General features: G+C 39.6%; 1 protein-coding gene across 8 annotated transcripts in view; it reads left to right on the top strand.

Moving 5' to 3' along the window:
* The window catches only part of SMAD2 (SMAD family member 2), an 82931-nt gene extending 68977 nt beyond the window's left edge, over positions 1-13954 (top strand). For all 8 annotated transcript variants that reach the window (XM_027577385.2, XM_027577384.2, XM_027577382.2 and 5 more), the window contains 3 exons: positions 1678-1815; positions 1997-2141; positions 5743-13954. In XM_027577385.2, the coding sequence (XP_027433186.1) occupies positions 1678-1815; positions 1997-2141; positions 5743-5866 (407 nt within the window). In that variant the 3' untranslated portion in view covers positions 5867-13954. The remainder of the gene's footprint in view (positions 1-1677; positions 1816-1996; positions 2142-5742) is intronic.
* Positions 13955-15132: the final 1178 nt, after the last annotated feature.

The following is a 15132-nucleotide window of genomic DNA, read 5'->3' as shown; positions in this document are numbered from 1 at the left end:
TAACCACCGCTTCTTGTGAGAAATAATGCTGGTCACTAAACAGCAAGTGTGATTCTATGCAGGGCTGTGACGTGGCTCTGTGTGGAATTTCTCAGATCTTGCGTGGTGTGTAAATTTTATGTAATCTTAGGTGTCTTGTGGGTAAGGAGGGCTTCCAAATACCCACCCGACCCTTAAATAGTTCTGTTTCTGCCTGTGTTTTAATTGGGGTTCTGCATCAGATAACAGAAGGTTTTCTCTACCATATATACTTCTCTACACAATCTTAGATTGCTGTAATTCTTGGATTGTCTTTTTACTTTTGATTTCTAACTTACCGGGTGGTTTTGATCAGAGACTATAGCCTGGAAAATTTCTCCTGTTTGGATTTAATCTTTTCCTCATGGTCAAGGACATGTTTGGTGGTTTTACAATGGTCTGTGGTCATGAGAGCAGGGTGTTTATGTGTTAAATCTGGCCTGTAGGTTAGTTTTCTTGTGTCGCATAACACATTCCCACACACTTACCAGCCTGAAACTACACAAATTTGTGATGTCACAGTTGCTGCGGGTCAGGAGTCCAGGCATGTGCTAGGAGTCTCCTCCGGGTCTCAGAAAGGGAGACCATGTTGTGGACTGGGCCGTGTTCTCGTCTGGAGCTTGAGGTCCTCTTCTGAGCTCATGATTGTTGCAGAGTCCACTTCCCTGAAGTTGTAGCCCCAAGGGCCTCATTTCCTGCAGCCTGGCCACTAGAAGCTGTTCTCAGCAGCTAGAGGCCACCAGCATTCCTTGCCCCATGGACCCTCCGTCTTCACAGTGAGCCCCGGAGAATCTCTGCTGTTGAACCCTCTCGCTCACATTTTGAATCCGCCTTCACCAGGGACAGCCCAGTCCTTTCTAAGGGATATCACCTGATTAAGTCAGGCCCACCAAGAGAGAATTGCCTCGTCTTGAGGTCAGCTGATTTGAGATCTTGATTACATCTGGAAAAACTCCTTCTTAACAGCGGCACCTAGATTCATGGTTGACTGACTAATACAGATGTATACACACCAGGGGTGAGAACCTTAGGTGCTGTCTTAGGTCTCTGCCTTTCGTGGTTGGCTTTTTTAAATCCTTTTGTCTCTGATATTTTGTATGTATTTGATTTGTTAGATTCTGAAAGAAGTCTATTAAAATCTCCCAGCTTATTCTTTCCTTACCTAATTCTGCTTATCTGTCTAGGGATTTGGTTGTCACCTTAATATATAATTTTAAAAAGGGCAGATGATTCCAATGTCTTGATTTTTATTTGCTTTTTTTCTTAACCTTAGTGGCATTGTTAAGGAAATACTATTTATTATAGTGAAGGCATATTTATCCAAAGAGTTAATTCCTTTAAACTTAACTTCTTTTACTTATTTTTAAATAATACATAATTTGTATGAAATTATTTTACTAGCTGTGTACTATTCTGCATTGTCAAAATACTTTTGATAAGCATGTGTTATATTTTGAAATCAATAAAATCTTTGTTAAAAAATACTTGGAAAAATATCGAGTGGTATGTTTCAAAGTTAGGCTTCAGAAAAGCATCGCTGTGGGAAGGGTTATCAAAATAGCTTCCATCATTTTAATACTCGTCCAAGAAGAGACTGTGCCAAAGTCATGCTGAAACAGGAAATGTTATAAAACTAATCCCATATGTATTTTGTTTTAGGGAGAGGAGTGCGCTTATATTACATAGGTGGAGAAGTTTTTGCTGAGTGCCTAAGTGATAGTGCAATCTTTGTGCAGAGCCCCAACTGTAATCAGAGATACGGGTGGCACCCCGCAACAGTGTGTAAGATTCCACCAGGTATGGATACACCAGTGTCAGTCGACCCACCCTATCAACTTGCTGAGCTTTTCTAGTTGCTGTTAATTTTAGGAATCGGGGGATGATTTGCATGCTCATTTTTAAAGATCTGTCGCCCTTTAAAAATTACTGCCTTACAGTGATATTCTTTTTACACAATTTTTACTTTTTTCAATCATAGGCTGTAATCTGAAGATCTTCAACAACCAGGAATTTGCTGCTCTTCTGGCTCAGTCTGTTAATCAGGGTTTTGAAGCCGTGTATCAGCTAACTAGAATGTGCACCATAAGAATGAGTTTTGTGAAAGGGTGGGGAGCAGAATACCGGTATGAAATACATATTCAGTTCTTAAATTTCCACAATGTAATTCTTTTTTTGCATCTCCTGAAGTTCCCATGTATCTATTTTCCTTAAGGTTATGGAGTCAGCAGAGTTTATGCAAAATAACAAAAGGGAGTTAAAGGTCTCTGCACTCACAACTCCTGCAAATGCCTGGGCTGGCATTGCAGAAGGCAGATTTAAGACCTGTTCAGACGCGCACTGAAACATAATGCAGGGTGTGAAGTACCATCAAAGGGGTATATTTGAAGGCGTATGTCAGTTCATGCAGGGAGGGAGAGACATCTTCACTGGGGCTCTGGGAAACCTTCTGGTAGAGACGGCACACGATCTAGGTTCTGAAAGGTGCGTGGCATTTCAGTTAGGCAGGAGTGGTTGGGAAACTACCATCCTGACACGAGAATGCAGTTCAGTTTGACTGGAGTTCAGAAGGGAAAGAAGAATACGGCTGGACAGCTGAGTTGAGACCAGCTGACTATAAGGTTGAGAGGTAGACAGAAGAGCGTACTTGTCCCGTGTCAGGCACTGGGGCCATGTTTTCACTGCTGCACGTCACGCATTTCAGCCTGGCTAAGAATTACTGTTTCTGTGCTCTCTTTTTTTATACGGTTGCAAAAAATGGTTCAAACTAATACCTATTTGGAAATAGGCTTAGAAAAGATTTGATAATTTGCCCAAGGACACTTTGTGAGTGGTGGAGTTGGGACTTGAAGAAAGCTCTCCTTGACTCTCAACACCCTCTCCAATGATAGTAGTAACAGTTACATAATTGAGTTCTACAGAAGCTAATTTGTCATCGGGGGATAAGATAGATTAGGTTATTGCCATATTAAACAATGGATTGGATTCCACATCAGAGAAAGGGAAGACTTCCTTAGCATCTTTAAGGCTAGAACTATAAGTAAAATACTTAGTCCTTCTCCAGCGCATACTGCTACTCTGAGCACCTGCATATGAAGGCATTCATATAGCAGAGCAATAGTATTCCTCTTTCATCTGGCAGTTTGGGCCCTTCAGAATGTATTTCATTTCATTTGGACTCGATTTTCTATCTTCAACAAATTTTGGGAGGTGTGTGCCTCTTGAGAGGGTGAGACTTGAGTTCTGCTGGTTGAATACTTTTATAAAAATATATATTATATATTTCTATCCTAGATTGAAGACTTGTCATTATTTTGTCCAAGTTACATTAGTAGAATAATTCATTTAATCATTTCCCTTTTGCGGTATGATGCCTTTACAGAATGCAGAGTTGCTTTTTGCCATGGACTTGAATTGGCCTGAGTTGGTATTAAAAATTAGATTCAGATGGCACTATCTGATACCAGGCATTTAGGTCACATGTTTGTTTTTTTTTCTTCGTGAGATGAGAATATTACAGAACATGGTAGTAGAAATTTAGTGCAATTAAACATGAACTGCAGGGAGAATTCCACGTCTGTTTGTAGCTCTCCTGCTAAGGACAGTTTTAATTGTTGGAGAGAGATGCTGCCCTTCGTGCACTGTGTGGACTCTGCCATTCTTAAACCCAGAGAGAATTTAAAATCTGTAATTATGAGAAGCAGTAATATACAATATGTTTTTATTGGCATAGAGTTAGAGATATATCTGCTTTGGGTAATAAACTAGTTTCCTTTAACATTTACAGATCTGAATAATGTCAGGTACTTCTAGATCTGTGAACTCTTGGTGGTTGCCAGGAACCTTTTATCCTTAATGACACTGGAGCTGAGGAGGTAGAGCTAATGGGTAGATTTCTAAAACTATTTTTCAGTTTCTGTAATACCAGCATGTTTGCCAATATAAAGATCAGGAAATGTAGTAAACAGGAAATATAGATGTGCAAGAATTTCTATTTAAGTGAGAAAGATATCTGAGTTAAGTGAGTCAGTACTGAAGTGAGTAAATAGGGGATAAATAATGTCTCGGGTGCATTTCTGTGCCCAAATAAAAAGAGTGAAACCTACTCCCCTATTCAGTGGCCTGGATTAAGAATTATTCCTGAAGATTCAGCTAATCTAGTAATAAATGATCTGATTGAAGACAAACTGAGAAATACGCAGAATTCAGCAAATGACAGAATCAGAATTAAAAGTGATCTTGGCAAAAGCCTGATCTGAGTGAGAGCTAGAAGGCAGGAGGAGCTTTCTCTGACGAACAACAGGAAGAACAGAGGGGAAGATGGATAAGGGTCAGTCCTGCCTCTGCCTCCGGGATGATGTGAGTTAACTTGGGAAGTGTTCCGGTGCAATTTTAAGCTGTGTAAACCAAAGTGTACTATCTAAATCAAAGTAAGATAGTGAGTTTGTACGGGTCAGATTTGAGACTGTGCTTTTTATGTTCCACGTGTCATGTTTTAGAAATCGCATATCAGCATGTCTCAGTGTATGTCTCAGACCCTGAGACAAGGATTCAAATGCAAGGAGTTTATTCAGGAAATGGAGGAAGCACTGGTAGGGAAGGAGGAAGTAGGGAAGTGAGGTAGGGGAGGGAAGGCAGCCAAAAGCATTATTAAGCCATCTGCTGTATTGGGTGGGTCATTAGAGCTATTCCCCTAGGAAAACATGGGAAACAGTAACGAACATGCAGAATTCTCCCACCCAGAAGGAAAGGAAACTGGGCATTTAAATGCCAGGTCCCGTGTCATTGGGTGGGGGCTGCTACCGGGGAGCTTCATTTCCTAGCACTTGTAGTCTGCTGCACACGTGGCCAGAGCAGAGAAGTTTTCAGGCACAGAAAGTCAGACACACACCATTGGAAGTTGGCTAGAGAACACTGAAAACTCTGAAGGGTATAGTGGGGCACTGACACCATCTGCTAGAGAAAACCACATCCTTTGAAATACAGTTTGTAATTTTATTGAGCATGTGTTGCTTGGAGATGAAGAGTTGATAATGGCCTTTTCTCCTGCTTGAAGGGCCGTCACACTGAAGAAGCAAGCTGACTCACCGACTTACTGTATATAATAAATAAGGCAGAACGCAGATCAGTACGTGCAAGTGACAGGATGTCATTGAACGATTTGTAGTTCAAAACACTAGGGGTGTTTCTTATTAAAAGCTGGGGATTGTTGCTCATTGGCTTAGGGAAAGCCGAACTCTAGCTCTGAACATTCTGTGATAAGCTTCAGTCAGAATTCTTTTTTTTTTTTTGGTATGCTTGAAATTTGAACCCTGTTCCATTTAGACTTGACTTGGTATTTGAGTATCCTCTGCTCTGTGGTTGATTAATAAGTAGGGTGACTGTATCTGCCAGTTTGCTTAGGACAGTCCTGGTTTGAGTGTTGTCCTAGCCTGATTATCAGTATCTTCACTCTTAAAGGTGCCTCAGTTCGGATGGTACTTAAAGTAGTCAGGTCACCCTCCTAATTTTAATTTGAGGAGAAAAGAATGTTTTTGTTAATCTCTTTAAAAGCAAAAAAAAGTCATTAGAAATATTTTGTTAGACTTTGAGGATTAAATAGTTTTCAAAGTAATAGCTATCCTGGCTTAATACTTGTTCAAAAGAATGTTGGTTTTAGTATATACAGCCCTTTAATCTATCTAAATTCTTAATTTCATAATTCTTTTCTTGTATTCTTTTAAATAGAAGGCAGACGGTAACGAGCACTCCTTGCTGGATTGAGCTTCATCTGAATGGACCTCTACAGTGGTTGGACAAAGTATTAACTCAGATGGGATCCCCTTCAGTGCGTTGCTCGAGCATGTCATAAAGCTTCGTCACCACTCAAGTCCCATCAAAAGACTTAATGTAACAACTCTTCTGTCTTAGTATTTGTGTGTGGTCCCCATGGACTGTTTACTGTCCAAAAATTCAAGAGAGAAAACAGCACTTGAGGTCTCATCAATTAAAGCACCTTGTGGAATCAGTTTCCTATATTCGAATATTAGATGGGAAAATTAGTGTCTAGAAATACCCTCTCATACAGGAGAAAGAGAAGATTTTAAAGACTTCACTGATGTCTTGTTGGGCATAAAACTGAGTGTCCCAAAGGTTTATTAATAACAGTAGTAGTTATGTGTACAGGTAATGTATCATGATCCAGTATCACAGTATTGTGCTGTTTATATACATTTTTAGTTTGCATAAATTAGGTGTGTGTGTGCTGCTTCTTGATTTAGGCAAGCCTTTATAAAGTTACAGTACCTAATCTGTTATTCCCACTTCTCCGTTATTTTTGTGCGTCTTTTTTAATATATAATATATATCAAGATTTTCAAATTATCATTTAGAAGCAGATTTCCCTTGTAGAAAAACTAATTTTTCTGCCTTTTACCAAAAATAAACCCTTGGGGGAAGAAAAGTGGATTAACTTTTGAAATCCTTGACCTTAATGTATTCAGTGGATCTTAAACATTCATTTTGTGTTATTTACTGCTAAATCTCACTAGATGGAAACTTTGCAGAAAATCTTTCCAGACCTCTTCTCCATTCCCACTTTTGCCCTGATACCAAAACTGTGTAGCATGACATCCATCACTAGTCATGGTGGCTCACATACTGCCAGCACCAGTTAGTTCTGGGGCACAGTACGAGTTCATACGGGGTAAGTCCCTTTGTCTTACATCAGAGTTCAACGGATAGTAATAGACTTGTGTAACCAAGCAGTCTGTTGATTTATCCTGACACCTCATCAAAACACAAATGGCAGTATAATTATTTTCAGGGAAATGCTACAATTACTTCAGTATATTTATCCTTTTTTTAAAGCCAATCTATAGATATAAACACTCTTTTTTAAAAGCTATTTTAAAATATTTCAATAGCAGACCTAGTGCTCTCTGAGTTTTCATTTGATTTCGTTACCAGATTGTATTATGAAATGGACCTTTTGTAAATGTAATTGCTTCTGCAGAATACCTACAGAAGTGATGCTGAGGTATGATCAGCAGATAAGGGCCATCTGTTTTTAAAGTATGTTGTATTAAATTTGTAAAATCTATGTTATTTTACATAATTATGAATTCAGAATTTTAAACATTGGGGGAGAAGCAGTTGAGCAAGTTTTTTAGCCTATAATTACCTACAGTCTGAGCTGTTCTTAACTAATCCTGAATGTGTGGTTGTTTATATTATAACCAATGACATTTTATGCTCTGTGGCTAGAGGAGATTCCAGAAGCTCTGTTGGCAGTCCGTTCGGTGGCAAATAATCCTTATGTCTAATGTTGACTCTGCCGTTTAAATAGTTCTTGTTTGCATCTCTTGAGAAAAGGGAAATAGCCACTCCTGACCCCCTCCTAGTAAATTTTCAGATTTTTGGACATAGATACCTTTGGTACTTGTTCTTTGAAACCATATTCAGCTGTCTCTACTGTATCATTTTCAATACTCTCAGCATTTGATTGTTTTCTACTAGGTATTCCCCCATTTTCCTATATTTGTGTGTACATGTATGTGGTCATGCAGACTTGGTATAGTAATTTTTTATTCTGTCAACAAATAGTTACTGTGCACCTGTTTGTGTGTGCCAGGAACTTTCTTTGCTTTGGGTAAAGGTGAACAAGTCCGATCCGGTCCCTGCCATGGCTGAGACATCAGTTACTATAAACCCTTAATCAGCTCACTTGTCTGTGAAGGAGATAAGCAGGGAACTGTGGTGGAGCATAGCAGGGAAGGCTTCTCTAAGGAAGTGATGCTTGCGCTGACATTTGACGTGAGAAGGGGAGCAGGCCATGGGGAGAGCCTGGGAGATTGGCACTCCTGGCAAGGAGAAAGGCATCAAATGCCAAGGTTCATTGTGAAGGAAACTCCCTATTAGGTCTTCATGCTTACACAGAAGTCTCTGCCCAGATCCAAACTTGGGGACCAGAAGGGTTCTGTAATATATAATAGTTGAGGGTGGCCTTACTTCGTGGTAGACGGCTTCCTGTGTCCCACGGAGGACTACTGTCAGACGGGCTGGAGAGAGCCAGTGCAGCCTCTGCCCTTTGGAAGGCTTTAACTTCCCCAAGAACTTGCAGTGATGTCAGGGAACAGTGTTGGGGGCGGAGAACAACTCCGAAAGTGGCAGAAGGGCCTGGCAGTTCGTCAGTCTTGGATGGAGGTGTTTAGCGAAGCAGTGCCAAGGACAGCGTTCCAGCAGCTGTGTTGGGCTTCATCCCCTACAATATTAAACTGGGACTCAGCTCTTTGGAAATACCTGTTATACTGAGCACTTAACACCTGTCCAGCAGTTGACTCCATTGGTGTTCAGTAATCTTACATGCCTTTTTGGGAGACGCTATTTCTTGCATTCTGTTTTGTCTACTGCAGCTTAAATTTTGTTGATTCCCCTCCCCCCCCCCCTTATTGGGGTTGTTTTCATTCTTCTGAGTGATAAGTTCTCCATGTTTAATTTTGTCTCTATTTAAATGAGCCAGCATTATTTAGAATTCCCCCTCCACAGGGCTGGTAACCTTCTTGGTTTCACGTGAGAACTGAGTGAACACGTTTTTCCATCACACTTCTAAGATGGATGGTGGTTTGCAGTCAAGTCCGTTGAGAGCCGCCGTAGGGAATTGGAGGCTGGTGACGTCCCCATTGACTTTGGTTTAACTAGTGGCAGCTTCGTTTTTATTCTGTAATGGAGTTTATATAGATTTCTTTTTTTTACGGCTTAAAAAAAAAAAAGTTTGAAAAGTCTGTGTAAGCACTCTTTAGGATTAAAACAAATGAGTGGACTTCGGCCCACCTTTTGGAACAACCCTGCTTGTGTTCTTTTCTCCTACTTCAGGGAACCTTCCTGATGAGGTTCGACCTAGACCAGTTATACTAATTATACATTATGTCATCCATTCATTCAGTAAACATTTATTGATGTCTGCCCTTTACCCAGCCACGGCGCTAGGTGCTGAGTAATGAAAAGATGGCTAGGATTTTGTCCTGGCCCTCAAGCTGTGGGGTTACTCCTCTCTCAGGACCTTTCACTTTGCCAGAAGGAAATCTCCCTAATTTTTCTTGAAAAAATATTCTTTATTCGGTACTCTTATTCTGTATTCTAAGTACATAATTGCAAATTGTTTAATATCTAGCGTTTTTCTTAACCTTAAACCATATCAGTTTTGCTTGATTCACCTGCCTTTGAACTTACCAGATTTTGCTCCTTTGTCAAAATTATTTTAAGTTCAATTTATTTGTGCCTTTTAGGTCGGTTTCAATCAAGACTAAGACTTTGAAGGTGAAAAACAATCAGTCTGGTCTCTTGCTAATTGAAATCAAGTGAAAGATTATATAGGCCCAGTTGGTTTCTCTACCTCTTCCGAAAGCTGTCCAAATATACCTTTAAGATCTTTGTCTTTTTTTAATTATTATTTAATAATTAAACACTTGAGCATTTATTCAGTACTCAGTACTCTCCTGGTCTGGTTGATGGGGAGTTATAAAGTAACACAGAAAATGTTCACCTTACTTAAAATTTGTCTGTATGTTCAGATACTTTCATAGCTGCACATGATAATTTCACAGACTGCCCCCCTTCCACACCATTTCTCCTGTATCTCTTTAGATAACTAGGTAGTCTGTGGACATAAGCAACGCATGATCTTTTCTCTTACTCTGATCTAACTCATTGATGGTTCAGACATGACAAATTATTGCCCAGTTTCTTTGCTTCATGAGCTTTACTTGGCTAAATTCTTGATATTCATCAACTGAACTGTATTCTTCCTCCCCTTCTCATAACAGAATGTATCCCTTGTGGTCTTGCTGGTTGCCCTCTTCCTTGCCAGCCATGTTTTATCTGCAGACATCAGAATGTTTCTCTCCATTGAACTTTACTAAAGACCAAAAAAGATGGTGCTTTTCATACCAGGGTCCTTTCTTCGCCATGAAGGTAGATGTTGTTCCACTTGGTCAATCACTTATTAAATCTTACAAATGGCTCAGAAATTCCCTCCAGTTAAATGTCTTTGTGACTAGCAAATGGCATGAGTTATAGATTGTATTTTAAGTTATGTTTAGGATTAGGAACTTTTCCAGCAGTTGCAGCTAATGATTTTCCTATAATCCTAGCCCATTTCCACCTTGGAGCATATTGGATTGTTGTATTTAGTACAATCAAGAGTAACGACGGTAGTGAGTGGTCTCTAGAGGTAGTCAGAATCCTCCTATTGAGTTCCTTTTATATCTTCCTTTATCTGTTCAGACTACCTTTTATGCTTGAGGATTGAGGGACAAATCATCTCTTGGAGTGGAATTCCTGTGTTTGGAGCCTCAACCAGGAAATGTCAGCTATACTAGATATAGACAACCTCATAATAGCCTTTATGATAAGAACTTGTCTAATGTGTTTATGTAATTTCTTGAGTAGGAACTGTTTTATCTTGGATATTATAGGTAACTTTATATATAGCATAACTGCCTTAAATCTTTTTAGTAGGAAATAAATTGTTAACATGTGTATGCATTTATGTATACATACACACTCCTAGAAAAACCTGAACAGTAGGGGTCATTTATCTGCTTACACCTTAACACCGTTGAATGATTCTGTTGTTTAAATCTCTGATCTCAGTAAAAGTTTCCTAATATGCTTGCAGACGTTTTCCTTTCAGATCTTCAGAGTAATTTATTTATTCTGCCAGAGTCGTGATTTGGTGGTTTAGTTAGTATGCCATTTTTAGGCAGCTTGATAATTAAGAATCGTAACTGGAATTCATGAACATCAAAGCGGCAGCAGACACCCACTCATTATTATATATCCAGTGGTCTCTGGAAGGTACTAGTTTAGCATTAACTTTTTTTTTTTTTTAATGTTGGATTGCCTCTCCCTGTTCTTTTCCTCTTGGTTTAAGATTGCTAAGCTGCTTCAGATACCGTGGGAAGTAGCACCACCAAGTCAAGTTCTCCTGTAGTTGCGGCCGAAGGTGGTTCAGATCTAATTTTCTTAGCTGTGCTCAACAGAAATGGATTTCCCAAAGTTCTTTGGGTCGTCTCTGACTCACAGAGGATCTGACCAGAGTGTGTTAGCCTAAGTTATCTTCAGCATCGATTGGTTTGCTGCCATGAGATCCATAATAGACCCCAAATTTTAGCCACTGGTTGAGATGTAAGGGCCCTTGGAAGAATAATGCTGATGCTAATGGCAGTGAGAAGGATTCGTGAATACCAGACAAAGGACTTTTAGATTTCTCTTCAAAACAGTTCCTGGGAAATGATGTACTACCCTCCAACAAAAGAGGAAAGAATAAAAAAGCTCTTAGTTTCTCCAGAATTTTCAGTTTGCTCTTTTGGGTGGGGGGTTAGGCATTTACTTCCTATTTCTAATTAAAGATAATTTATTGAACCATGAAATCCATAATATATTGATAAAGGGACAAAAGTGAAGTTTTAGCATTCTAAAAATACTTCATTATGTATTTTCCATCTCACACTCCACTTTTCTTCTTTCTCTCTGTGGCTTTAAAGCTCTTGGCTATTTTATGCTGTTAGTCACTAGATAACTTGCCATATTTCTGGTTCTATATTAAGTTCTACCCTTTACAATGCCGTAGCAGCAAGTTGATTCTCAGCATCTGTCTGTAGGGATAGAAGTCTTACTAAAGTCTTTTCTCCCAAAGAGATTTTCCGTTTTTCAATAAGTCCCTTAAGAAATATGTCAGTCTCGTCATTCACATTCTTGGATTATTCAAAAAAAAATACATCGGTGAGAAAGAATAGGGTGCTTTTCTGGTGAGTGTATGTACCTGCTTTAAGAATGTAGTCATTTTTTGGTTTATGTAACTAATATACATACAGATTAATGAAAATTGGGGGAAATAATCACATATGTAGCAAGTAGGTAACCTGCATGGATATAAGTTTTGTTTTGTTTTGTTTTGTTTTGTTTTGTAAATCCTGTTTCTGGCAAAACGCAGAACCCAAGTTGGTCACTTTTAGACCAACTTTACCTCAGGCTTCATTTTTGGTTTTCTGACCCTGACCTTTAAGGCATAAATATATGTATCCTTTTTTTATTAGTGGTAGTGAAGCTGTGACACTAACCGTTTTGATATAAGAGGGCAAAACAAGAAAAACGAAAGAGTACAATGAAAGCAGTTGTGCAGTTGTTGAACTAGATCACAGCACTGTAGGCAAAATAAAAACATTCATATCTGAGAATACTATTTGCCATCTCTTCCCAAGGCCAGACCTTCTGGCAGAACGCTGTTAAAAGTAACAATTCAGGGCCTTTATAGTCTGAGGGGAATATCTCCAGTTGGCAGTATATGAAGCAAGGATGTGGGAAATACTTGGCAAAGAGTGTTTTCACCTAGAAAAAGGGAATGAAAAGACATATAAAACTGATTTATTCATTTAGCTCTGAAAATCTCAAGAAGATTCAGTGAAATACTATATAACTGGACAAAACCAGAAGGACCTTTAGAGGATTTGTCTGAAAACAGGTTTCAAGCATGAACTTTTATATACACTGATCACTCATTTGCTTAGGGTACTACCGACTATTAAAATCGACACCGTTAAATAAGGTATGCGCGGACTTCCTAGGAGCTAGCCATTAGTGTCCTCAAAAATTTTTTTGAGCTGATGCCCGCATAGGTAGCTTTCTGCTCTTGAAAATTCTTTTCCCTAGTGATCCTAAGGGAAGAGTGAGTGGTGCGCCCAAGGTGACCGACGGCCCTGGGGTGCTTGGGACTGAGGCATTCCCTGACTGAAGGACTTTTTGTTCCAAACCAGGGGAAGTCCTGGGCACACCGGGAGGAAGAGTCACCCTGGGTGTTTTTGTGATTGACCCTCACTCCCTTAAACGTTGTAATCGTTGGAATTACATTCAGCTGTCTTCGGGTTGTCAACATTTCCAATATTTGGATAGGTGTCCTCCAATCACTTATTACTGTGGGTGGAATGTGAGATTTGTAACCAATAACTGCTATGGACCCAACGTGGTGGTGAGACAAACACTTAGGAATCCAGGGAAGGTAACCGGGGGTTTAATGAAACAGAGAAGAGGCAACTAGATAGTGAAGTTCTTCAGAACCTGTGTGTGTATGGAAGTACAAATCATGTCTTGATGGGGTTAAATCTCATCTGAAGTTTGACTTTTTAACAGTAAGAGAAAACTGAGTGGTATTGTGGATTTCTTTTCGCTTGAGGGAAAATCTGGCCTTTCATGCTCTGTCCTCTGCTACATTCCCCAGACTGTCCTGCTCAGGAAGCCAGAATGTAGTGTTTATTCTCAGTGAATGTTGTATTGAGATTACCGAATGCATCAGCCAATGGCAGGTGAAGGAATTGGGTGTCCTGATCCAGACTGAGCAGTGCCCTCAGTTTTGGTGGCCCCCGACCCCTCAGGTGCTTACCAGCTAGAACACCAACCCCGGGAGGTGAGATTGTTCTAATACAGCATTAATTTTGTAATGCAATATGCTGGATGCAGAGTCTGTTGTTGTTTGCCTGTGGTCCTCAGAGACTGCATCCTCTGTGCACTGTGATGTAGACGGTAGATGTGTTCTTTGTAAGCTTTAATCCTATGGTTGTCAAAAGTACGACGTGGTTCCACTTTTTTTTTAAACGATGAGCTGAGGCTTTATTGCAGCTGGTTTTCGAGTTAAAATTGTGAAATACTGATTTCCTTCCCCCCGCCCACACCAAATATTTTAGTCTATTTAAAGTACAAAAAAAAAAAAATAGTTCTACTTAAGAAAACATTGCTTAAATGTCCTGTGATTTCTGGTCAATTTTTATATATATATTTGTGTGTTGTCTGTATGTGCTTTCACTTTTTACCTTGTTTGCTCTCTACCTGTGTTAACAGTACTTTCACCATTGAAAGGTGAACATTTTTCCTAGCATTAAAAAGAAAAAGCCATTTGAGTTGTTTACCATGTTATTATGGGACTAATTTTTAATTGTTTTAATTGATTTTAATTTAAACTGATCTTTTTCAGAGGGGATTACATTTTGCTGTCCATGCCCTAAATGATATGGAAACAAAGAAATGTGTGTGTATTTCACATACTGGCAGTATGATATTAAGGGTTCATCTTTTTTAAGTTTAGTGTTATATAAAGTTACTCCCCTCCCCTGGCAGACAGATAGCACTGCTTAATTAACCCACCCCACCCCCATCCCCCACCCCCACCCAACACACAGGTAATGCCTACCCCCACAGTGCTGGTAAATTACACATTTTAGTTTATTCCGGAGCCTGCTTGTGCCAAATTAATGGTCTCTGATACACATCATCTGTGCTGCAAACAAAAACAGACTAGAAGGTGAAATTCACACTTACTCTCCAAATACACTCTTAGCAAAAAACAAAACAAAACAAACTTTTGTAAGATTCCATTGAAAAATCTTAGGTAAGACACAGCTTACTCATAATTAGTTATATTGTCATGAAATAATTGAAAACGCTAAAATAACGTTAGGTCAGCCAACTCCTTTGTGCCTTGCAAGAGCTCAGCTCCTTGGATGAATCAGTACTTCTTTGGTTAGCCGACTGCTTTCTTTCTTCAAATCATTGAAAACAGACACACGTTAGGATGCAACACAAGGGGCCTCAGAAGCTGAAATCCACTGCCCTGCTTGGCCTTGAATGGCCCAGGGACTGGCATGGCTTCATCAACCATGGTACACTGGTAAAAGCCTATGTAAACAAATCCTACTTAAATTGCCACACCATAGAACTCTATATAAACAATCTAAAAGGAACCTTCCAGCATTGACTGCAGCATCACCGCACTTGACAGATGGCTAGAGGAGATCCTTTTCCACTGTCATCTCATCCTGGGAACATTCCTGCTCATTAACCTGTTAGTGAAACTGGTTTTCTGCACCAGGAGATTCTCATTAGAACCAGTGTCCATAATTGCACATACTCATCAAGGGACTGAAGACTAGGGGGGATGTATGTGGTACGTTTGGGTTTTTATCCCCATTTGGCAAATCCTTTTTTCCCCCTCGCTTCAAAATAGATTGAAAGCCCTTTAGTTTGGAAGCAGTCCTGTTACCATCAAACTGATGTATTCCGGTGTGGTCATTTTAAGCACCTGATACG

This window comes from Zalophus californianus, chromosome 14, assembly GCF_009762305.2.
Source record: "Zalophus californianus isolate mZalCal1 chromosome 14, mZalCal1.pri.v2, whole genome shotgun sequence".
Taxonomy (NCBI): Eukaryota; Metazoa; Chordata; class Mammalia; order Carnivora; family Otariidae; genus Zalophus; species Zalophus californianus.
Note: the sequence above shows the minus strand (reverse complement) of the source record. Positions and strands in the feature narration are given on the sequence as shown.